General features: G+C 45.0%; 1 protein-coding gene across 2 annotated transcripts in view; it reads right to left on the bottom strand.

Moving 5' to 3' along the window:
- The window catches only part of LOC137659466 (protein singed wings 2-like), an 86756-nt gene that overhangs the window by 17570 nt on the left and 43938 nt on the right, over positions 1-25248 (bottom strand). For both annotated transcript variants that reach the window (XM_068394356.1, XM_068394357.1), the window contains exons 4-5: positions 13936-14102; positions 4669-4801 (exon numbers count right to left, since the gene is read on the bottom strand). In XM_068394356.1, coding sequence (XP_068250457.1) covers positions 4669-4801; positions 13936-14102 — 300 coding nt within the window. The remainder of the gene's footprint in view (positions 1-4668; positions 4802-13935; positions 14103-25248) is intronic.

Below are 25248 nucleotides of genomic sequence, written 5' to 3'. Positions count from 1 at the left end.
TCAGGCATGCCTTTACTGGTTCGGAGACTGGGAATGATACCGTCTCTAATGTCTTGTCCTAGTTCCAGTGAGAGGCTAGATGGAACCGGAGAGGCAGAAGGTGTAGTCTCACTAGTGAGACAAACTGCTCCAGGGATGAGAGAGTCCCTACGAGACTGTTCCAACTCCTGACTGAATAAACGTTTCGTTTCAGCATTAGTTGGACTTCGAGCAGGGCTTGACTGCAAATCTCCATCCCCAAATATAGAATAATCTGGGATGGGATCAGTTGGGACTTTTAGGTTGACCAAAAGTCCCAACTCCCTGGCCAAACTCAACGTCCAATGTAGATCCTGCAGACAGCGAAGACTGGACGATGCTCTGAGAAGCCAGTCGTCCAAGTACAGGGAGGCTCGGATCCCCGATAGATGGAGGGATTTTGCCACATTCCTCATGAGCCTCGTAAACACGAGAGGAGCAGGACTGAGGCCAAAGCACAGGGCTTGAAACTGGTACCCCACATTCCTGTAAACAAACCTCAGAAACGGTTGGGAATCCGGGTGTATAGGAATGTGGAAGTATGCCTCCTGAAGGTCGAGAGAGACCATCCAGTCGCCTTCCATAAATGCTGTCAAGACAGCCTGGTAGACTTCATCGTGAAGTTTGTCTTGACAATGAACACATTGAGCGCACTTGCCTCTTACGTACTCCTGCAGTGAACATGGCTGCCAAATCATTGGAGCCATCCCTGAGGGACTTGTTCCTGCAGAGAACGTGGCTGTCAGATCATTGGAGCCATCCCTGAAAGCCTTGTTTATGCATGACATAATTGTACAGCAAAACTTCAAAGGCTCGAAAATAGCTGTGAAGTCGACCTGTAAAATCTTGGAGCGTCTCATGGCCAGGCGCCAGGGAGAGTCTATGAGGTTTGAGAAGTCTATCTGGGCAGAGCCAGGAACTCCCAAGCCGAGAACTTCTCTCGTGTCATATCAGACTCTCGCTCTATAAGCCAGTTTAAAAGAAGGGAAAGCAAAGGCTGTCTCCCCCAAACTCCTCCTGGTGATAAACCAGTCGCCTAGCAAACGTAAAGCTCTCTTAGAAGGGCGAGAGAGCACTAGCTTATAAAACAACGGCTTCGAAGTAGCTAGGCCTAGTGTAAGCTCTGACGTTTAGGCGAACGAGGAGCAGCAGTTACAAAAAGATCCGGACAAAGATCCTTAAAAATCAGCATGATTTATTTAAAGTCCATAGAGGGCTAAGCAGCTTTAGGCTCCTCTCCGTCTGACAGAGTCCTCAAGGGAATATCAGTAGGAGGGGGAACAGCAACTTCCTCATCTGAAGGAACCTTGTCCGATAATAGCCGAGTCTCAAGCAAGGGAGAGACCTACCGCGGTGGCAATGCTTTACAAGCAGAGTCCACACGCACTGGTGCATTAGTAGCGGACAAGGACGCAACGTCATGTAACTGCTTGACAGTCTGTGAACTGTCAACAACAACAGGTGCGTGAGGACGCACAGCGTCCACTCGTGACTGCTTTGACCGCCTAGACTGAGCAGTCAAAACAACTCTAGAATGCGGAGGTTGACGCTCAGCGTCAAAACAAGTCAACTCCGATTGTTGGCGAACGTCCTGAACGTCAACAGGAGCATCAGCAAGTGGCCTAACGTCCAAATGTGGCTGAAAATCCACACGAGACCGCATCGAGTGTGGTTCTAAACAACCTGACTGACGTGACTTGGCTACGCCAACGTCAACAGGACGCACAAAGGAACGTTAGGGTGGCTGAAGGCCAGGATCTCGATGAGATAAACGGCTAGGCTCAACGGACTTATCGGCAGAATAGTTTTCCATAAGGGAGGCAAGCTTATTTTGCATGTCTTGCCGTACAACCCATTTAGGATCAACGGGAATGGTTGCGGTAAGAGACGAGGGTAACGTCTGTGACCGCAAAACCTTGCCTACAAAAAGACTCTCGGAGTCTGTGTTACGCTTTTGTTAGGCGGCGAGCAGTCTTCCGATGACTGCATAGGGTCAGAGCTGTCCTAATAGTTAAAACCAGGACGCTGGACCTGTCCTGAAAGGACTGACTTTCTCTTAAAGGGCCTCGAAACCTTGTTCCACGGTTTCTTATGCGAAAAGCCTTCGGATGACGAGGAGAAAATCGTCTCTCTCGCCTTATGGTAGGGGTGATCTTGGTAAGATATGCCTGATACCATAGAGGGAACGTCTGTTCGCTGATCAAGGCCTCTCGAACCCGTAAGTCGTACGACATTACTTCTCCCCTGGGCTTGGGAGCTTGCAAGAGGTCCCGGACTAGGCGAACGACAGGCACGAACAGACGAACCCTCGGTCGCAACACTTTGCGCAATATCACTTTATCACTACGATTTTCTGTTTTGCACTTATTTCACTGAAATCGAATTTTTTAACAATTCACATTAGGTATGAATAAAACTGATTTCTACCTGAAGCACGCAATTCTACCCTCATCAAAAGGTTGTAATTGCGAAATCAGTCGTATAATGTAAGCACATTAATACCAGCAAAAAACAGTAAACATATTTTAAGATAAAAAAATCAGTGGCTGGGGAAGAGACTAAACACTAGTTCATTCAAAACTACGTTTTCAATCTCTCACCGTACAGTGCCTTGGGACGAGAATAAAAACTAAAAACGTTTTATCCTTTCTCCCCGTACAGAGACTAGGGACGAGAGTAACTCGAGAACAACGTTACTCGCTTGGGACGAGATAAAGATCGGAACGTTCTCTCTCCTCTCTCTCTCTCCGTCTCTATCTCTCTCTCTCTCTCTCCGTCTCTATCTCTCTCTCTCTCTCTCTCTTGATTTCGCACCGAAGAGAAGAGCCCACTTACCTTTCGTCAATAAACAGGTTATTTGACCAAAGGAAAAAAACTGAAAGGTCTTTCAATTAAAAGTTCCTTTAAAATCGTCTTTAAAACATTTAAGCTTTGAAAGAAAAAAGAACAAAACGTCAGAATCGATTTACTCTTTCTGCAAAGTGAAACCGTGATACTCTCTCTCTCTATCGTAACGATAGAACGCAAACTGCGTAGCATAAATAAACTAAACGTTAGTTCATCTTTGAAACAGTACGAAGACTATTCAAAGAAAAAAAAAACTATCATAAAATATTTACTAAAAATATTTCATTTAATAAGTTTTAAATCATTAGCTCTGTATTATTATTATTATTATTATTACTTACTAAGCTACAACCCTAGTTGGAAAAGCAGTATGCTATAAGCCCAGGGGCTCCAACAGGGAAAATAGCTCAGTGCGGAAAGGAAAAAAGGAAAATAAAATATTCTAAGAAGAGTAACAACAATAAATATCTCCTATATAAACTATAAAAACTTTAACAAAACAAGAGGAAGAGAAATAAGATAGGAGAGTGTGCTCGAGTGTACCCTCAAGCAAGAGAACTCTAACCCAAGACAGTGAAAGGCCATGGTACAGAGGCTATGGCACTACCCAAGACTAGTGAACAGTGGTTTGATTTTGGAGTGTCCTTCTCCTAGAAGAGCTGCTTACCATAGCTAAAGAGTCTCTTCTACCCTTACCAAGAGGAAAGTGGCACTGAACAATTACAGTGCAGTAACCCCTTGGGTGATGAAGAATTGTTTGGTAATCTGTGTTGTCAGGTGTATGAGGATAGAGGAGAATATGTAAAGAATATGCCAGACTATTCAGTGTGTATGTAGGCAAAGGGAAAATGAACCGTAACCAGAGAGAAGGATCCAATGTAGTACTATCTGGCCAGTCAAAAGACCCCATAACTCTCTAGCGGTAGTATCTGTAAAAGTTATTTACGATTGAAAAGGGCTCAACGTTGTTTAACTTCGGTTTCCAAGTTAGGACCGCCTACTCTCAGGAAAGGTCGCATATAAACAAATCATTAAAATTTATTTTGATGTTTATTATAAATGGAAAGCTAATCGAAGAGGCCTAATAAAGGCGGTTGAGATATAAAATATATAGAGGAAAATCTATAATTAATTTATAACGTGATAAGATAATTGCTAAAAGCCTAAAACACACTTCCGTCTAAGGGAAGGGTCGGCCATTTAAAAGTCAAAGAAAGTCCATACTCTCTCTTGTCATCAAAAATTAAATCTATCCAAAAACGAGTTCAAGATTTAAGATGAAGATAAAACACCTGCACTGCGAAAGCTCAAACCAAAATGAAGTACTTCACCAAATATGTTGAGAAAACTCCAGGTTCTACAGCGAGTATTGATACGTCTTGTCGTCAACGTCGACAGAGAAGAATTGAAGGGTTTGTTTACATGCAAGAGTGGTATCTGGCCAACAGTTGGCGCTGGTGGGCACACCCGCAACCTTCATAGCGATCGCTCGCGAGTTTTTTGAGTGTGTTTTCTGTCGAGCCGCAGAGTTGCAGCTATTATATATTCACCGGCTAAGTTAAATATTTAAAAATAGGATGTCCAGAATTATATATATAATCTTTATATAAATAAAGCATTGAGCACATGAAAAGAATAGTTTTCTCCAGTAGAACTATACAAAAACTGCAACGTAACTACCAGTTTTGTTCATATTTAGTTGATTAATCAAGTACCAAAAGTTGGAATACAAAAATGGTAAAAGTAATTTCAAGTTACTTATACAATATATTCAAATGCTGAACAAATGAAAATTAAACTCACGTCATTTTTAAATCTTAACGACGGATTTCTCTTTGGGCTGAGTAGATCATAGTCATTCCAGCAATCAATAAGAATCAAAGATGTCACTTTGGGTACAGAAGGGGCTTTGGGCGGCAGCCATTCTGCAACAAAGCTGAAATGGAAATTCAAATTCTTATATATATAGCACAACTGAGAGAGAGAGAGAGAGAGAGAGAGAGAGAGAGAGAGAGAGAGAGAGAGAGAGAGAGAGAGAGAGAGAGAGAGAGAGAGAGAGAGAGAGAGATTGTTAGTAATGTATTAAACTTTAAATGTATATACAGTCAGACCTCATTAATCGGGGTTTCTTACTTTGTGGTTTTGGTTTTTCGCGGCCTAACGGGAAAAAAAAAAAAAAAAAAAAAAAAAATAAAAAAAAAAAAATTGGGTTATTGTTTACCCAACATTAAGAATTTGATTTCTAATAATTGGGATCAGCATTGGGATGGCCAAGAACAATGCAATACCTAATAAATAAAAATGCTCATACAAATTGCAATAAAATTCAAGCTGGGCAATGATTTCAAATAGCCCGCGCTCCTTTACACTGGGAGCGCTCAGCGCCACTATCCTAACTCTCTGTACAGTTGTATCCATTTTCTGTGGTAAAAAATTATCTAACCATCGCGATAATCGAGGTCTGACTGTACTATTTTGTATTACTGTATTAATACAGTACTGTACAATGATATTTTGATTATAAAATAAATTTTTGAATATATTTACCCGGTGAATATATAATAGCTGACATCTCCGGCGGCTCGACAGAAAAACACAAAAACTCGCGAGCGATCGCCATGAAGGTTGCGGGTGTGCCCACCAGCGCCAACTATCGGCCAGATACCGCATATACATGTAAACAGCTCCAGTTCTTCTCATCCTGCTGGGTCTCTATCGGGGAGGAAGGGGGGGCCTTTAATTTATATATTCACCGGGTAAGTATATTCAAAAATTTATTTTATAATCAAAATATCATTTTTAAATATTAAACTTAGCCGGTGAATATATAATAGCTGATTCACACCCATGGTGGTGGGTAGAGACCAGTATTAATACAGTTTACGGCGTATATGCTTAGAGTTTTTGACAGTTATATCATAACAAAACCCAAATATGTATAGGTACCTGGTAAGGAAGTTGACTTTGATGATTACTCTGCCTTGTTAGTCTGTCTTCCTCACGAAGCCCAGCCATCCTCTTAGGATGCTGAAAGACTCCCAGGAGCTGAAGTATCAAGGGCGGCAACCCATACAACAGGACCTCATCAAACCCCTAATCTGGGCGCTCTCAAGAAATGACATTTGACCACCCGCCAAATCAACCAGGATGCGAAAGGCTTCTTAGCCTTCCGTACAACCCAAAAACAAGATTAAAAACATTTCAAGAGACAGATTAAAAGGATATTGGAATTAAGGGAATGTAGTGGTAGAACCCTCACCCACTACTGCACTCGCTGCAACGAATGGACCCAGTGTGTAGCAGTCCTCATAAAGAGTCTGGACATCTTTTAAGTAAAATGACGCGAATACCGACTTGCTTCTCCAAAAGGTCGCGTCCATAATACTTCGCAGAGATCTATTTTGCTTAAAGGCCACGGAAGTTGCTATAGCTCTTACTTCGTGTGTCTTAACTTTAAGCAAGCATCGGTCTGTTTCATTCAAGTGAGAATGAGCCTCTCGGATTAAAAATCTGATAAAATATGACCAAGCATTCTTTGACATAGGTAATGATGGCTTCTTAACTGAGCACCATAAGGCCTCAGATCCACCTCGTAAGGACTTAGTACGAGCTAAGTAGAACTTAAGAGCTCTAACTGGACACAGTACTCTTTCAAGTTCGTTGCCTACGATCTCTGACAGGTAAGGTATATCAAATGACTTAGGCTAAGGACGAGAAGGCAGTTCATTTTTGGCCAGGAAACCAAGTTGAAGTGAACATGTGGCTTTATGTGGAAAAGCCGATGTTCTTACTGAAGGCATGAATTTCACTGACCCTTTTAGCCGAAGCCAAGCACACTAGGAAAAGCGTCTTGAGGGTGAGATCCTTCAGGGAGGCTGAATGTAATGGCTCAAACCTGTCTGACATCAGGAACCTTAGGACCACGTCTAAGTTCCCTCCAGGAGTTGCCATACGACGTTCCTTAGAGGTCTCGAAAGACTTAAGGAGATCTTGGAGATCTTTATTGTCGGAAAGATCTAAGCCTCTATGTCGAAAGACCGAAGCCAACATGCTCCTGTAGCCCTTAATAGTGGGTGCTGAGAGGGAGCGAACATTTCTCAGATGTAATAGAAAATCTGCGATTTGGGCTACAGAGGTACTGGAAGAGGACACAGATGCTGACTTGCACCAGTCTCGAAAGACTTCCCACTTCAACTGGTATACTTTGATGGTAGAAGCTCTCCTAGCTCTCGCAATCGCACTGGCTGCCTCCTTCGAAAAGCCTCGAGCTCTTGAGAGTCTTTCGATAGTCTGAAGGCAGTCAGACGAAGCGCGGGGAGGCTTTGATGAACATCCTTTACGTGGGGCTGACGTAAGAGATCTACCCTTAGAGGAAGACTCCTTGGAATGTCTACCAGCCATTGAAGTACCTCGGTGAACCACTCTCTCGCGGGCCAGAGGGGAGCAACCAACGTCAACCTTGTCCCTTCGTGAGAGGTGAACTTCTGCAGTACCTTGTTGACTATCTTGAATGGTGGGAATGCATACAAGTCCAGGTGAGACCAGTCCAGTAGAAACGCGTCTATGTGGATCGCCTCTGGATCTGGGACTGGTGAGCAATAGATTGGGAGCCTTTTGGTCAACGAGGTGGCAAAGAGGTCTATGGTGGGTTGACCCCAAGTCGCCCAAAGACTCTTGCACACGTCCTTGTGGAGGGTCCATTCCGTGGGTATCACCTGACCCCTCCGACTGAGACAGTCTGCCAAGACGTTCAAGTCCCCCTGGATGAATCTTGTCAACAGGGAGATGCCTCGATTTTTTGACCATATGAGGAGGTCCCTTGCGATCACGTACAGCGTGTGGGAGTGAGTGCCTCCTTGCTTGGAGATGTACGCCAAAGCTGTGGTGTTGTCTGAATTGACCTCTACCACTTTGTTTCGAAGAATGCTCTCGAAATTCATCAAGGCCAAGTGGACTGCTAATAGCTCCTTGCCGTTGATGTGCATGCTCTTCTGAACTGAGGTCCACAGACCCGAGCATTCCCGACCGTCCAGGGTCGCACCCCAACCCAAATCCGACGCGTCTGAGAACAACACGTGGTTTGGGTTCTTGACTGCTAGGGACAGGCCCTCTCTCAGACTGATATTGCTGTCCCACCAGTTCAGGCATGCTTTTACTGGTTCGGAGACCGGGATTGATACCGTCTCTAAAGTCTTGCCCTTGTTCCAGTGAGAGGCTAAATGGAACTGGAGAGGCCGAAGGTGCAGTCTCCCTAGTGAGACAAACTGCTCCAGGGATGAGAGAGTCCCTACGAGACTCATCCAACTCCTTACTGAACAACGTTCTCTTTTCAGCATTAGTTGGACTTTGAGCAGGGCTTGTTCTATTCGGGTGGCAGACGGAAAAGCCCGAAAAACTAGACTGCGAATCTCCATCCCCAAATATAGAATAGTCTGGGATGGGATCAGTTGGGACTTTTCTAAGTTGACCAAAAGTCCCAACTCCTTGGCCAGACCCAACGTCCAATGTAGATCCTGCAGACAGCGATGACTGGACGATGCTCTGAGAAGCCAGTCGTCCAAGTACAGGGAGGCTCGGATTCCCGATAGATGAAGGAATTTTGCCACATTCCTCATGAGCCTCGTAAACACGAGAGGAGCAGGACTGAGGCCGAAGCACAGTGCTCGAAACTGGTACACCACATTCCTGTAAACAAACCTCAGAAACGGTTGGGGATCCGGGTGTATAGGAATGTGGAAGTACGCATCTCGCAGGTCGAGAGAGACCATCCAGTCTCCCTCTCTGACCGCTGCTAAGACGGACTTCGTGGTCTCCATCGTAAATTTTGTTTTCGTAACAAAAACGTTGAGCGCACTGACGTCTAGCACTGGCCTCCAACCTCCTGTATGCTTTGGGACTAGGAAGAGACGGTTGTAAAACCCCGGTGATTGAAGGTCCGAGACTTTCACCACCGCTCCCTTCTCTAGCAACAGAGACACTTCTTGATGTAGGGCTTGTCTCTTTGACTCCTCTCGATACCTGGGAGAGAGGTCTATGGGAGTTGTTACTAGAGGAGGTTTGCATACAAACGGTATTTTGTACCCCTCTTTGAGCAACAGAACAGACTCTTGGTCTGCACCCCTCTTCTCCCAGGCCTGCCAGAAGCTGTTCAATCTGGCCCCTACCGCTATCTGAGGCCGTGGGCAGTCAGACTCTGCCACGGGAGGACTTGGCTCCTCTCTTCTTACCTCTCTTTCCCTCGGCACGAGAGCCTCCCCTGCTGGGAGCTCTGCCACGAAAGGGCGGGATAAATCTAGACGCAGGAGTCTCGATTCTGGGTCTCACAACAAAGGATGAAGAAGGAGCACCCTTGCGAGCAGAGGACGCCATCAGGTCATGTGTGTCCTTCTGCACAAGCGAAGCAGCTGTGTCCTTAATCAGCTGTTGTGGAAACAAGGCAGCCGATAAGGGAGCAAAAAGCAGTTCCGATCTCTGACAGGGAGTAACTCCTGCTGAAAGGAAAGAGCAAAGGGTTTCTCTCTTCTTCAAGACTCTCGACGTAAAGGTGGAGGCGAGCTCATTGGAGCCATCGCAGATGGCTTTGTCCATACAGGACATGATAAGTAAGGATACATCTTGGTCAGCAGACGAGATCTTCCTACTTAAAGCTCCTAAAGACCAATCAAGAAAGTTAAAAACTTCAAAGGCCCTGTATACGCCTTTAAGTAGATGGTCAAGGTCCGAGGAGGACCAACAAATCTTCGAGCGTCTCATGGCCAGGCGACGGGGAGAGTCTACGAGGCTTGAGAAGTCACCCTGGGCAGAGGCAGGGACTCCCAAGCCGAGAACTTCTCCCGTGTCATACCAGACGCTCGATCTAGAAGCAAGCTTAAAAGGTGGGAAGGCAAAGGCCGTCTTCCCCAAACTCCTCCTTGTATCCAACCAGTCGCCTAGAAGACGTAAAGCCCTCTTAGAAGAGCGAGAAAGCACTAGCTTAGTAAAGGCAGGCTTGGTAGCAGCTAAGCCTAGAGCAAACTCAGACGGAGGCGAACGAGGAGCAACAGCAACAAAATGATCTGGAAAAAGATCCTTGAAAATCATCATGATCTTCTTAAAATCCATCGAAGGTTGAACAGCCTTAGGTTCTTCTACATCTGACAAAACGTCCAAAGGATTATCATTAGGATGAGGGTCAGCAACGTCCTCATCTGAAGGAACCTCGTCCGACAACTGACGAGTCTCAAGCAAGGGAGAGACCTGCCTTGGTGGCAATGCTTGACAAGCAGAGTCCACACGCACAGGAGCATCAGTAGCAGTCCAGGACGCTACGTCATGTAACTGCTTAACGGACTGACTAGCAACAACAACAGGAGCGGGAGGACGCTCGACGTCAACTCGAGACTGCCTTGACTGCCTAGATTGAGCAGTTAAAACAACTCTTGACTGCGGTGCTTGACGCTCAACGTCAAAACAAGTCAACTTAGCTGGTTGGCGAACGTCCTGAACGTCAACACGAGCATGCGGCAGCGGCTGAACGTCCACAAGCGACTGAAAGTCAACACGGGACTGCATCGAGTGAGGCTCTACGTCACGTGACTGACGTGACTTTGTAACGTCAACGTCAACAGGACGAGCAAAGGCTCGTTTGGGCGGCTGACGGCCAGGATCTCGATCAGCTAAACGGCGAGGATCATCGTGAACCTGCTCAGCAGTATACTCCTCCATAAGAGAGGCAAGCTTATTCTGCATATCTTGCAGTACAACCCATTTAGGATCAACGGGAGTGGGTGCGGTACGAGACGAGGGTAACGTCTGTGACTGCAAAACATTGCCTACACTAAGACTCTCGGAGCCTGTGTTACGCTTCTGTTTAGGCGGCGAGCAGTCTTCCGATGACTGCACAGGGTCAGAGCTGTCCCAATGGCTACAACCAGGATGCTGGACCTGTCCTGAAGGGACTGACTTCTGCTTTAAGGGTCTCGAAACCTTGCTCCACGGTTTCTTGCGCGAGAAGCCTTCGGATGACGAGGAGAAAACCGCCTCGCTCGTCTTATGGTAGGGGCGGTCTTGACGAGACACGCCCGAAACCATAGAAGGAACGTCTGTTCGTTGGTTAAAGCCTCTCGTCCCCATAAGTCCTACGACATTACTTCTCCCTGGTGCATGGGAGCTTGCAAGAGGTCTCGGACTAGGCGAACGACAGGCACGAAAAGACGAACCCTCGGTCGCAACAATGATAACACTTTGCACACTAATCACTTTATCCCCACGATTTTCTAATGTGGCACTCTGACACTTTAACTCTTTTACATCCGCCATGAGTTGATTACGGTCCGTAGCTAAAGATTCAACTCTCTCGCCCAAAGCTTGAATGGCACGTAACATATCCCGCATTGATGGTTCATGAGTGCTAGTAGAAGGTTCAGGCACAACTACTACTGGGGAAGGATTAGGTTCAGGGGCATGGGAGGAGGAAAATTCTAATGATCTAGAGGAACTTCTCCTCACCCTATCTCTCTCTAGCTTACGAGAATACTTATCAAACTCTAGCCAGTCGAATTCCGAAAGTACCACGCACTCATCACACCGATCTCCTAATTGACAGGTTTTACCCCGACAATTAGAACACACAGTATGTGTGTCGAGAGAGGCCTTTGGAAGACGTTTGTTACAATCCCTAGCATTACATTTACGAAATTTAGGAATTGGAGAAGGGTCAGCCATTTTGAAAAGTCAAAGAAAGTCCAAAAAACAATCCAAAGTCATCAACAATTAAATCTATCCAAAAAAGAATTCAAGAGTTTAAATTGAAGATAAAAACACCTGCACTGCGAAAGCTCAAAACCAAAAAGAAGTACTTCACCAAGACTGACGAAAAACTCCAGGTTAACAGCGAGTAATGGAATCAACTTGTCGACAAGACCGACAGAGAAGAACTGGAGCTGTTTACATGTATATGCGGTATCTGGCCGATAGTTGGCGCTGGTGGGCACACCCGCAACCTTCATGGCGATCGTTCGCGAGTTTTTGTGTTTTTCTGTCGAGCCGCCGGAGACGTCAGCTATTATATATTCACCGGCTAAGTTTAATATTTAAAATTGCCTTTTTGAAAGTAGTATACAGTACATGTCACATGCAGTTACAGCCCTAAATGGTATATTTAAAAGAACTGCAATAACAACAAAATAACACCCTTAGTGTTTAGGGTCTCCTATTATACACAGTATTCCTTATCCATTGGAGGGCTGAAATGAAATACTTGTGGATAACGAGGGCCAACTATATACATAATAAGTTTCATTTTTCATTATGCATGCAAATAAAATTTATTCAAAAGTTTTAAAAGAGAAGTCAATAATGAATGAGTAAGGACTTTTGAGTCAGCTGAAACTTGTACCATACAAAAGTCATGAGAAGATGAGTCCCTGTAACCTCGGGAGCAACAATTCTATCAACTCTTTGTTATGAGCACCTTCATTCCCAGTGATTAATTGTTTACTGTTATCATTATTTCAATATTAAATCAAAACTGATATAGTGATAAAATTTAAACACTGTTCATACAATATCTTTAGTAACTTTACGTGACTTAGATGTTAGACAATTTGCCCATTCATCAGTGACAAGATCCGAGAGAAAAAATCAGTAATGTAGACACTTTTGAATAAAACTTTTGCATTCAATAATATATTGCAGAATAAAATTTATAAGAATATGAAAAGTGCAGCGTTTTCCTTTCCAATGCTTTTTCCTACAATCATTAAAATAAACTAGGGTAAAATATTACTGACAAACATCTATAATTTTGCCTCAGAATTTGGGTCATATGGCCCACTGTAGGTACTAGGGAATCCATTCAGAACTGAGGTGTATAATAAAGGTAAAGTTAAAAGAGGCTACGCAGAAAGGGATGATGCTTAGTAATGCCTACAGTACTTCAGTTGAAGGGTACTGACAGCATTAACCGCTACAGGAACATACATCTATGCCTTTGTCACTCATCATGGTATTCTACAGGAATATCTAACCCAGCGTGCTATCTTGTCTTCCATTTCTTTCATTCCTCCTCCCTATGTTTGCTTGTATGCACAAATACTGCTGTCCTTAGATATAATCTTTGAACCTTTTAATCTCTCCAGCAGCTAATAGCTTAGCTCTATGAAGCTACTCTAACTTTATTTTGATGGAAGTCCCTCTTACATCTATGTGAGCATTTGAATTCCTCCTCCACAACACTTCCTTTCGACTCAGTCATTTATATTAACAATATATCTACCATTTCATATACCCTGCAATAGCATATAATCCAATAATTTTCCAGCAAAACTCACAGTACTAAATATCAATCTCTAGAGTAATATAAAAACTCTAGAACCAAACCTTCTTTATGTGTCCTGTAAAACAAAAATTTATACACTACGGTATATCTGCACCTTATCTATTGCCTACAGTATGTGAACCTTCAATAATTTTCCTTATAACAATACCTTAAGATAGGAAATTAACCCTTTAACCTCCAAAGGACGTACTGGTACGTTTCACAAAACTCATCCCTTTACCCCCATGGACGTACCGGTACGTCCTTGCAAAAAAATGCTATAAATTTTTTTTTTTTTTCATATTTTGATAATTTTTTGAGAAAATTCAGGCATTTTCCAAGAGATTGAGACCAACCTGACCTCTCTATGACAAAAATTAAGGCTGTTAGAGATATTTAAAAAAAACATACTGCAAAATGTGCTGGGAAAAAAATAACCCCCTGGGGGTTAAGGGTTGGAAATTTCCAAATAGCCTGGGGGTAAAAGGGTTAAGATAGGAAATTAATTAGTTCCGGAGTGGCTTTCTTAACATGATTTTTTTGTATAATGAGTCCCGTTTAACATGTAACATGATTTTAAAATTTTCAGTGAATTTAGTTTCATAACCTGAGTATTTTTCGTAATATGAGGCAAAAAAAATCTTAGCAATGTATATCATTTAGGAAAATGAAAGTTTCTGTATATGAAAAGTATACAAAAACTTTTGTATCTAGAGGATTCACTGTATTTCTTTTTCACTCTAATTAAAGATACTAAATACAGTTTACAATACCTTTGATTAAAACTGAGACTTTCAAGAGATGGTAAATCAGCAAGGCTATCCAAAGTGAAGGAGGTAAAATTGGACTGCGTATAAGTAATCGACGTGATTTTCTTCAACTTCTCTGGGGCGATATGAACCATAACATCATCCAGGGACCTTACAGAACTGCAAACAACCTTAAAAACAAAAACAAAAAAAATTGTGAAACATGCTTGTCTACTATGTATACAGTAGAGTAGTTCAATATTATTGTTCAAAGTAGTATAAAAACTATTCCAATAAAACTCCTCATTGTTGTGTATATGACAACAGATAGAAAAAAACATACAAAACAAGTATACAAAATTTTCAAATGGCTCCCAGTTTTATAAACACAAACATATTTCCTAGATTAACCTTAATGGTTTGTCCTTGTGCTGTAACTGGCTAACAAAAAGAATTTCATTTATAAGAGAAAAGCTTTAGTTATATTCTGTATTAGCACCAATTACAAAACCTCCTAAATGGCTTATCAACGAATACATTTCTGGTACTCAGTGATACAGCAATACATGACAGTTATCTGCATGTATCATCATCATATCTTATCATGCCAGTTGAATCCACAGGGAGACATTGTCATTTGCCTCTCTAAGGTCTTGATCTGAGCAATGAGAGTCCAGTGCGCACCCTCGTCTGATGTGTTCCATTGTTTGTAGTGTTGCCCCACATGGGTGGTCAGGGTTGGTGGCTATTTCCCATTTTAAAGGTTTAAAGGCCGCTCACGAATGGCAGAGGCAAGGGGCAGTGACATTGCCCTATCAAGCAGAAAAATGTCCTGGAGACTGACCATATTACATATGATCAGTGACCAAACCCCCTCTCCACCCAAGCTAGGACCAAGGATGGCCATGCAATGGCTGCTGATGAATCAGCAGATAGACCTATATGCTCCCAAAAACCCCCAATCCTTAGTTCACAAGGATGGTGAGGTTGCAGCGACCAAAGGAACTAAAAAGTTTAAACGTTACTCGAACCTCAGTTTGGCAATCACCAGGCAAGGACACTACCACCAGGCCACCACAACCCTATGGTAGTCAACTCTAGTTTGGCCACTTTCACCCTTGCTCTATTTACGGTAACCCAGTCATTCCAGGTGAGGGTTGTTCTGATGGGCAGACCTTCGTTTGGGCTGAGCAGCGCCTCATTGGATGGTCATTGGTCACTTTCCCGTCATTTATCTAGCCTGTGAGCAACTGCCCGGATTGGTTCTAGTCCATCTGGTATTGCGAATCTTTTGCGGGATTTCAGTCTTTGCCTTGTTTCCTGGAGATTGTGGAGTGGATGCCTAGGGTCATTAATTTGTTTATTCTTTTCAGTTTTTGCTAGCATTTCTAGTCAGATATGGGGTGGGGAGATACCGGCTATTTTAAATGAAGATGGTAGAGGTGTTTATTTTAGGGTAAAGGTGCATGTAACAAACTCACAGGTAGTACACCATACATTTTGCAAGTTCTTCAGGTTGACTGTGCGAGTTAACCTCTGAAAAACCAATCAAGTTTCATGTCAGTGAAGCCTTCCGATCTGCTTCCTATTTGAAGTTCAGATGACTTCTCAATTTAGGTAGAGAGTCATTGAGCTTCTCAGTAGAACTGAATATATTCTCCTTTCTTCATTGTATTGTCCCCAACACTAGGGGTACCACTGTACCATTGATGTCATCGAGAACACAGATGACAATGGGAGAACCAGGGAACAAGTAGTCATAGCTACTAGCTCCCTCAATAAAGTTATAGAGGGCCTACCTGAAAGACCTAAGGAAGCCCAAGACTTCCTTAGTTCAAACCTGTCGTCAGCAGTCTACACAGTAACAGGTGAAGAGCTTCCAGGTTCCGAAGAGGTGCAGTGAAGAGCTTCCAGGTTCCGAAGAGGTGCAGTGAACACTAAGGGTACCCTACACACTACCAAAACCTCAAAATCTTGCAGATGGTCACCTATCTCCTGACGCATACCCCTTGGGGACCGAGACAGGGATGTATGTATGCACAAGGGGTGCAAGAGCCATTACACCCCATAGGAAGACTAAAGCAGGAAAACACTTCTTTGGTGTCTTCTTGGACATTGCCAAAACAGACCCCTATGAAAGTTGAGCTCGCTTCTTTTGCTTTCGGGAAAATGTCTGTTACTGCACAGGAGGCCACAACCTATATTCAAAGTATGGGGGTGATTGTGAACAATCTTGTGCCCTACAAGACGCACGAAAGACTGCGGCCACCCTTTCCCAGCAAGTATGAATATTTTGCTTTACATCAAAAATCAAGTTCAACAACATATTCACTTTCTGTAATAGAAAAGAAAATGAAAAAGTTTGGTAAGGCATTAGGAGTACATGAGTAATCAACAGCTGACGAATCAAAAGTGAAGCTATTCCGGCTGGGGAAGGGGGCAGGGCTCCTTATCCATACCCTGGCTAACCACTCGTTATCCAAGTTTTAATGACAGTCACTAGCTCACACTAAAATAATCTCCCTAATAAAAGGACGAGGGTTTGTACATTGTGTAGGAAAAACTTACAGATGGTGGTTCGTGAATAAAATGTTATTTTTATTAATAAAATAAATTTTTTAATATACTTACCCGGTGATTATATAAGCTGCAGCTCTGCTGCCCGACAGAAAAACTCTACGTTCAAAATACGCCAGCGATCGCTATGCAGGTATTGGGTGTACATCAACAGCGCCATCTGTCGAGCAGGTACTCAGTACTCAATGTAAACACAGAACCAATTTTCTCCTCGGTCCACTGGGTCTCTATTGGGGAGGAAGGGAGGGTCCTTTAATATATAATCACCGGGTAAGTATATTCAAAAATTTATTTTATTAATAAAAATAACATTTTTCAATATTAAACTTAGCCGGTGATTATATAAGCTGATTCACACCCAGGGGGGTGGGTAGAGACCAGCATTAATTGTTTACATTATTATGAGCTAAGTATTTTGTATTTCATTTTAGTAGTTATTCAAAATAACAAACATAAAATAAATAAGTACCTGGTAAGGAAGTCGACTTGAACAATTACTCTGCCTTTTTTAAGTACGTCTTCCTTACTGAGCCTCGCGATCCTCTTAGGATGCTGAGCGACTCCTAGGAGCTGAAGTATGAAGGGTTGCAACCCATACTAAAGGACCTCATCAAAACCTCTAATCTAGGCGCTTCTCAAGAAAAGAATTTGACCACCCGCCAAATCAACCAGGATGCGAAAGGCTTCTTAGCCTTCCGGACAACCCAAAAAACAACAATAAAAAACATTTCAAGAGAAAGATTAAAAAAGGTTATGGAATTAGGGGAATGTAGTGGTTGAGCCCTCACCCACTACTGCACTCGCTGCTACGAATGGTCCCAGGGTGTAGCAGTTCTCGTAAAGAGACTGGACATCTTTAAGATAAAAAGACGCGAACACTGACTTGCTTCTCCAATAGGTTGCGTCCATTATACTTTGCAGAGATCTATTTTGTTTAAAGGCCACTGAAGTTGCGACAGCTCTAACTTCATGTGTCCTTACCTTCAGCAAAGCATGGTCTTCCTCATTCAGATGGGAATGAGCTTCTCGTATCAACAGTCTGATATAATAGGAAACTGCATTCTTTGACATAGGTAAAGAAGGTTTCTTAATAGCACACCATAAAGCTTCTGACTGTCCTCGTAAAGGTTTAGTTCGTCTTAAATAGAACTTAAGAGCTCTAACAGGGCATAAGACTCTTTCTAGTTCATTTCCAACCAAATTTGAAAGGCTTGGAATATCGAACGATTTCGGCCAAGGACGAGAAGGTAGCTCGTTTTTGGCTAGAAAACCAAGCTGTAAAGAACATGTAGCCGTTTCAGATGAAAATCCGATGTTCCTGCTGAAGGCGTGTATCTCACTGACTCTTTTAGCTGTTGCTAAGCAAACGAGGAAAAGAGTCTTTAAAGTGAGATCTTTAAAGGAGGCTGATTGTAGTGGCTCGAACCTTTCTGACATAAGGAATCTTAGTACCACATCTAAATTCCAACCCGGTGTAGCCAAACGACGCTTCTTCGAGGTCTCAAAAGACTTAAGGAGGTCCTGTAGATCTTTGTTGTTAGAAAGATCTAAGCCTCTGTGACGGAAGACTGCTGCCAACATGCTTCTGTAACCTTTGATCGTGGGAGCTGAAAGAGATCTTACCTTCCTCAGGTATAATAGGAAGTCAGCTATTTGGGTTACAGAGGTACTGGTTGAGGATACAGATACTGACTTGCACCAGTTTCGGAAGACTTCCCACTTCGACTGGTAGACTCTAAGAGTGGATGTCCTCCTTGCTCTAGCAATCGCCCTGGCTGCCTCCTTCGAAAAGCCTCTAGCTCTCGAGAGTCTTTCGATAGTCTGAAGGCAGTCAGACGAAGAGCGTGGAGGCCTGGGTGTACCTTCTTTACGTGTGGCTGACGTAGAAGGTCCACTCTTAGAGGAAGAGTTCTGGGAACGTCCACCAGCCATTGAAGTACCTCGGTGAACCATTCTGTCGCGGGCCAGAGGGGAGCAACTAACGTCAACCTTGTCCCTTCGTGAGAGGCGAACTTCTGCAGTACCTTGTTGACAATCTTGAACGGGGGGAATGCATAAAGGTCTAGATGGGACCAATCCAGTAGAAAAGCATCTATATGAACTGCTGCTGGGTCCGGGATTGGCGAGCAATAAATTGGGAGCCTCTTGGTCATCGAGGTTGCAAAGAGATCTATGGTAGGTTGGCCCCATGTGGCCCATAGTCTCTTGCACACATCCTTGTGCAGGGTCCATTCTGTTGGAATGATTTGACCCTTCCGACTGAGGCAATCCGCCATGACATTCATGTTGCCTTGAATGAACCTCGTTACTAGAGAAAAGTTTAGATCTCTTGACCAGGTGAGGAGGTCCCTTGCGATCTCGTACAACGTCATAGAATGGGTCCCTCCTTGCTTGGAGATGTACGCCAAGGCCGTGGTGTTGTCTGAATTCACCTCCACCACCTTGCCTAGAAGGAGGGACTTGAAGCTTTTCAAGGCCAGATGAACTGCCAGTAGCTCCTTGCAGTTGATATGTAACGTTCTTTGATTCGAGTTCCAAGTTCCCGAGCATTCCCGACCGTCTAATGTCGCACCCCAGCCCGTGTCCGATGCGTCCGAGAAGAGAACGTGGTTGGGGGTCTGAACAGCCAGGGGCAGACCCTCTCTGAGGTTGATGTTGTCCTTCCACCAAGTCAGCGATGACTTCATCTTCTCGGAAATGGGGATCGAGACCACTTCTAGCGTCTTGTCCTTTTTCCAGTGAACAGCTAGGTGAAATTGAAGGGGACGGAGGTGCAGTCTCCCTAACGAAATGAACTGTTCTAGGGATGAAAGCGTCCCTATCAGACTCATCCACTGTCTGACTGAACATCGGTCCTTCTTTAGCATGTTCTGGATGCATCCTTGGGCTTGACTTGTTCTGGGGGCCGACGGAAAAGCCCGAAAAGCTTGACTGTGAATCTCCATCCCTAAGTACACTATAGTTTGGGATGGGACCAGTTGGGACTTTTCCATATTGACCAGGAGACCCAATTCCTTGGTCAGATCTAGAGTCCACTTTAGATTCTCCAGACAGCGACGACTGGAAGAAGCTCTTAGAAGCCAGTCGTCCAAATAGAGGGAGGCTCTGATATCCGCTAAATGCAGGAATTTGGCAATATTCCTCATCAGTTTCGTAAAGACAAGAGGAGCCGTGCTTAGGCCAAAGCACAGGGCTTGAAATTGGTAGACAACCTTTTCGTAAACGAACCTCAGAAAAGGTTGGGATTCTGGGTGGATGGGAACGTGAAAGTAAGCGTCCCTTAGGTCAAAAGAGACCATCCAGTCTTCCTTCCTGACCGCTGCTAGAACAGACTTTGTGGTCTCCATGGCGAACGTCTGCTTGGTGACAAAGACATTCAGCGCACTGACGTCTAGCACCGGTCTCCAACCTCCTGTCTTCTTTACCACTAAGAAGAGACGGTTGTAGAAGCCCGGGGATTGATGGTCCCGGACTTTGACTACCGCTCCCTTTTCTAGTAAGAGAGACACCTCTTGCTTCAAAGCTAGTCTCTTGTCCTCCTCTCTGTACCTGGGAGAGAGATCGATGGGAGACGTTGCTAGAGGGGTTTTGCGTACAAACGGGATCTTGTACCCTTCTCTGAGCAACTTCACAGATTGTGCATCTGCGCCCCTTTTCTCCCAGAAGTTCTTGAGTCTGGCTCCCACTGCTGTCTGAAGAAGGAGGCAGTCAGACTCTGCCTTTAAAGGACTTGGTACCTTTCTTCTTCCCACGTCTCCCTTCGGCACGAGCACCTCCTCTGCTGGAGGCTCTGCCACGAAAGGGCGGGATGAATCTGGACGCTGGAGTGTCCATCCTGGGTCTAGACAATGTAGGCAAAGGGGTGGCTTTGCGGGCAGAGGACGCAACCAGGTCATGAGTGTCTTTTTGAATCAAGGAGGCAGCAATCTCCTTTATCAACTCCTCTGGGAAAATGCACTTTGAGAGAGGAGCAAACATAAGTTCCGATCTCTGACACTGTGTTACTCCAGCTGACAAGAAGGAGCAAAGGTTTTCCCGTTTCTTGAGGACCCCGGAAACGAACGAAGCCGCAAGCTCACTGGAACCGTCACGTATGGCCTTGTCCATGCAGGACATAATGAGCATGGAAGTTTCCTTGTCAGAAGGGGAGATCTTCCTGCTCAACGCTCCCAAACACCAATCCAAAAAGTTAAAAACCTCGAAGGCTCTGAACACTCCTTTCAACAGACGGTCTAAGTCTGAAGGAGACCAACAAATCTTGGAGCGTCTCATGGCTAGCCTGCGGGGAGAGTCTACTAGACTTGAGAAGTCGCCCTGGGCAGAGGCAGGAACTCCCAAGCCGAGAACTTCTCCCGTGGCATACCAGACGCTCGATCTGGAAGAGTGTCTCGCAGGGGGAAACGTGAATGCTGTCTTCCCAAGGTGCTTTTTGGACTGCATCCATTCTCCCAACACTCGTAAAGCTCTCTTAGACGAGCGGGCGAGGACGAGCTTCGTAAATGCAGGCGCGGATGACTGCGTGCCTAAAGCGAACTCAGATGGAGGAGAGCGTGGGGCCGCAGAAACAAATTGATCAGGATACATCTCCCTGAACAGTGCAAGAACTTTCCTAAAGTCCAAGGAGGGTTGCGTGGTCTTGGGTTCGTCGATGTCCGTATGCGGGTCGTCAATGTGTGCAGCGTCGTCATCATCAGAGAGTCCATCATCTGAATACTGAGGAGGAAGCGGCAAAGGAGTAGGAATTGGCTGGTCAGCTGAGTCCGGCAGCACGGGTGCATGCGTGACTGAACCGGACGCAACGTCATGGAACTGTTGCCCAGTCTGTGAGCTGGCAACAACCATAGCAGCGCGGGGGCGCAAAGCGTCTACTCCAGACTGTCTAGTCTGCTGTGGGCGAGTAGTGGTAACCACACTGGGTTGCGGAGGTTGACGCACCGCGTCAAAACAAAACAACTTAGGTTGTTGTTGTAACTCGCGAACGTCAACGGAAGGTTCCGTGCGTCGCTGAACGTCAACATGCGGCTGGCAGGGTACACTGGAACGCATGGGTGGCGGGACTCTCACAGCTGGAGTGCGGGAGAAGGTAGCCTCAGCGTCCACTGGACGCACAACCGTGGGTGGTTGTAGGCTAGCGGTTGGTGCAGCGTCAACCTTCTCCGCACGAAAGTCCTGCATTAATGACGTTAACTGTGTCTGCATGGTCTGCAGCAAAGACCACTTAGGGTCTACAGTAGCAGGTGCGGCAACAGACGGTGTTACTGCCTGATGCGGTACCGCTTTGCCTCTCTTAGGAGGTGTGCAGTCATCGGAAGACTGCAGCGAGTCCGAACTGACCCAGTGGCTACAACTGGGCCGTTGGACTTGCGCGGAAGGGACCGACTTGCGTTTAAGAGGCCGCGAGACCTTGGTCCATGGTTTCTTTCGAGAAACCTCTTCCGCAGACGAGGAATAAATGGGCTCTCTCGTCTTCATGTGGGTGGGGCGATCTTGGTTAGATACGTCCGAAACCACGGAGGGAACGTCTGTTCGCTGATTAAAGCCTCTCGAACCCTTTGGTCGTACGACATTGCTTCTCCCCTGGGCTTGGGAGCTTGCAAGAGGTCCCGGACTGGGAGGACAACAGGCACGAACAGACGAACCCTCAAGCGCAACACTATCTACAACACTTTCCACAACACTACCACTCACTTTGTCACTACCCACTGCACTCTTACACTTCAACTCCTTGACGTCTGCCATGAGTTGGTTACGGTCACTCGCCAATGACTCGACTCTCTCACCCAGAGCCTGGATGGCACGCATCATATCTGCCATCGAAGGTTGTTGAGTGCTAGAAGGGGGATCAGGAGCAACCACTACAGGGGAAGGAATAGGTTGTGGGGCATGAGGAGAGGAAAAATCAACGGAACGAGATGAACTTCTCCTGACTCTATCTCTCTCTAGCCTACGTGTGTATTTCTGGAATTCGATGAAATCGAATTCCGAAAGCCCAACGCATTCCTCACATCGATCTTCCAATTGACAGGTCTTATCCCGACAATTGGAACAAACGGTGTGAGGATCGATAGAGGCCTTCAGAAGACGCCTTGAACAGTCCCTAGCATTACATTTCCTGAATTTAGGGACTTGAGAAGGGTCAGCCATCTTGAATTAGTCAAAGGGGAATTCAAAATCTATCCAAAGTCGTCAACAAATAATCCAAAATCAATAAAAGAATGCAAGGATGTATTGAAGATAACGTCTGCAAAGCGAAAGCTAATAACTAGAAATGTGTACTTCACCAAAATATGTGAAAACCAATCCAGTAAGCAACAGCGAATTTAGTAGGTCTTGCCGGTGGCACGACAGAGAGAAAATTGGTTCTGTGTTTACATTGAGTACTGAGTACCTGCTCGACAGATGGCGCTGTTGATGTACACCCCCTACCTGCATAGCGATCGCTGGCGTATTTTGAACGTAGAGTTTTTCTGTCGGGCAGCAGAGCTGCAGCTTATATAATCACCGGCTAAGTTTAATATTGAAAAATTTGTAATATGTTATTTTCATTAGTAAAATAAATTTTTGAATATACTTACCCGATAATCATGTAGCTGTCAACTCCGTTGCCCGACAGAATTCTACGGAAGGGATACGCCAGCGATCGCTATACAAGAGGGGGGTGTACTCACCAGCGCCACCTGTGGCCAGGTACTGCAGTACTTCTTGTTGACACCACCTCAATTTTTCCTCGGTCCACTGGTTCTCTATGGGGAGGAAGGGTGGGTCAATTAAATCATGATTATCGGGTAAGTATATTCAAAAAGTTATTTTACTAATGAAAATAACATTTTTCAATATTAATCTTACCCGATAATCATGTAGCTGATTCACACCCAGGGAGGTGGGTGAAAACCAGTGTACATGTATATCAAGAAGCTAAGTATCCCGTATTTCATATTATCAGTTATTCAAAATAACAATGAAATTATAAGTACCTGGTAAGGAAGTCGACTTGAACCATTACTCTGCCTTTAATAAGTTCGTCTTCCTTACTGAGCGCAGCGTTCCTCTTAGGAGGCTGAACAACTCTAAGGTGCTGAAGTATCAAGGGCTGCAACCCATACTAAAGGACCTCATCACAACCTTTAACCTCGGCGCTTCTCATGAAAGAATTGACCACCCGCCAAATCAACAAGGATGTGGAAGGCTTCTTAGCCGACCGTACAACCCATAAAAAGTATTCAAGAGAAAGGTTAAAAGGTTATGGGATTATGGGAATGTAGTGGCTGAGCCCCCGCCTACTACTGCATTCGTTGCTACGAATGGTCCCAGGGTGTAGCAGTACTCGTAAAGAGACTGGACATCTTTGAGATAGAATGATGCGAACACTGACTTGCTTCTCCAATAGGTTGCATCCATAACACTCTGCAGAGAACGGTTCTGTTTGAAGGCCACTGAAGTAGCCACAGCTCTCACTTCATGTGTCCTTACCTTCAGCAAAGCAAGGTCTTCTTCCTTCAGATGAGAATGTGCTTCCCTAATCAGAAGCCTGAATAGTAAGAAACTGAGTTCTTAGACCTTGGAAAAGAAGGCTTCTTGATAGCACACCATAAGGCTTCTGATTGTCCTCGTAAAGGTTAAGACCTTTTTAGATAGTACCTAAGAGCTCTAACTGGGCAAAGTACTCTCTCCAGTTCATTCCCCACCAAGTTGGACAGGCTTGGGATCTCGAACGACTTAGGCCAAGGACGTGAAGGAAGCTCGTTTTAGCAAAAACCGAGCTGCAAGGAACATGTAGCCGTTTCAGATGTGAAAACTATGTTCCTGCTGAAGGCGTGGATCTCACTTACTCTTTTAGCTGTTGTCAAGCACACGAGGAAAAGAGTTTTTAATGTGAGGTCCTAAAAAGAGGCTGATTGGAGAGGTTCAAATCTTGATGACATAAGGAACCTTAGGACCACGTCTAGATTCCAGCCTGGAGTGGACAACCGACGTTCCTTTGAGGTCTCAAAAGACCTAGGGAGGTCCTGTAGATCTTTGTTGGTGGAAAGATCCAAGCCTCTGTGGCGGAAAACCGCTGCCAACATACTTCTGTAACCCTTGATCGTAGGAGCTGAAAGGGATCTTACGTTCCTTAGATGTAACAGGAAGTCAGCAATCTGGGTTACAGTGGTACTGGTTGAGGAAACTGCATTGGCCTTGTACCAGCTTCGGAAGACTTCCCCTTGAGACTGATAGACTCTGAGAGTGGATGTTCTCCTTGCTCTGGCAATCGCTCTGGCTGCCTCCTTCGAAAAGCCCCTAGTTCTTGAGAGTCTTTCGAAAGTCTGAAGGCAGTCAGACGAAGAGCGTGGAGGTTTGGGTGTACCTTCTTTACGTGAGGTTGACGTAGAAGGTTCACTCCTAGAGGAAGAGTCCTGGGAATGTCGACCAGCCATTGCAGTACCTCTATGAACCATTCTCTCGCGGGCCAGAGCGGAGCCAACTAACGTCAGCCGTGTCCCTTTGCGAGAGGAGAACTTCTGAAGTACCCTGTTGACAATCTTGAACGGCGGGAATGCATACAGGTCGAGATGGGACCAATCCAGCAGAAAAGCATCCACGTGAACTGCTGCTGGGTCTGGAATCGGAGAACAATACAACGGGAGTCTCTAGGTTATCGAGGTAGCGAACAGATCTATGGTTGGCTGACCCCACAGGGCCCAAAGTCTGCTGCAAACATTCTTGTGAAGGGTCCACTCTGTGGGGATGACCTGACCCTTCCGGCTGAGGCGATCTGCC

Source organism: Palaemon carinicauda, chromosome 20, assembly GCF_036898095.1.
Source record: "Palaemon carinicauda isolate YSFRI2023 chromosome 20, ASM3689809v2, whole genome shotgun sequence".
NCBI lineage: Eukaryota > Metazoa > Arthropoda > Malacostraca > Decapoda > Palaemonidae > Palaemon > Palaemon carinicauda.
The sequence above is the reverse complement of the archived record's forward strand: the minus strand, read 5'-3'. Positions and strand labels throughout refer to the sequence as shown.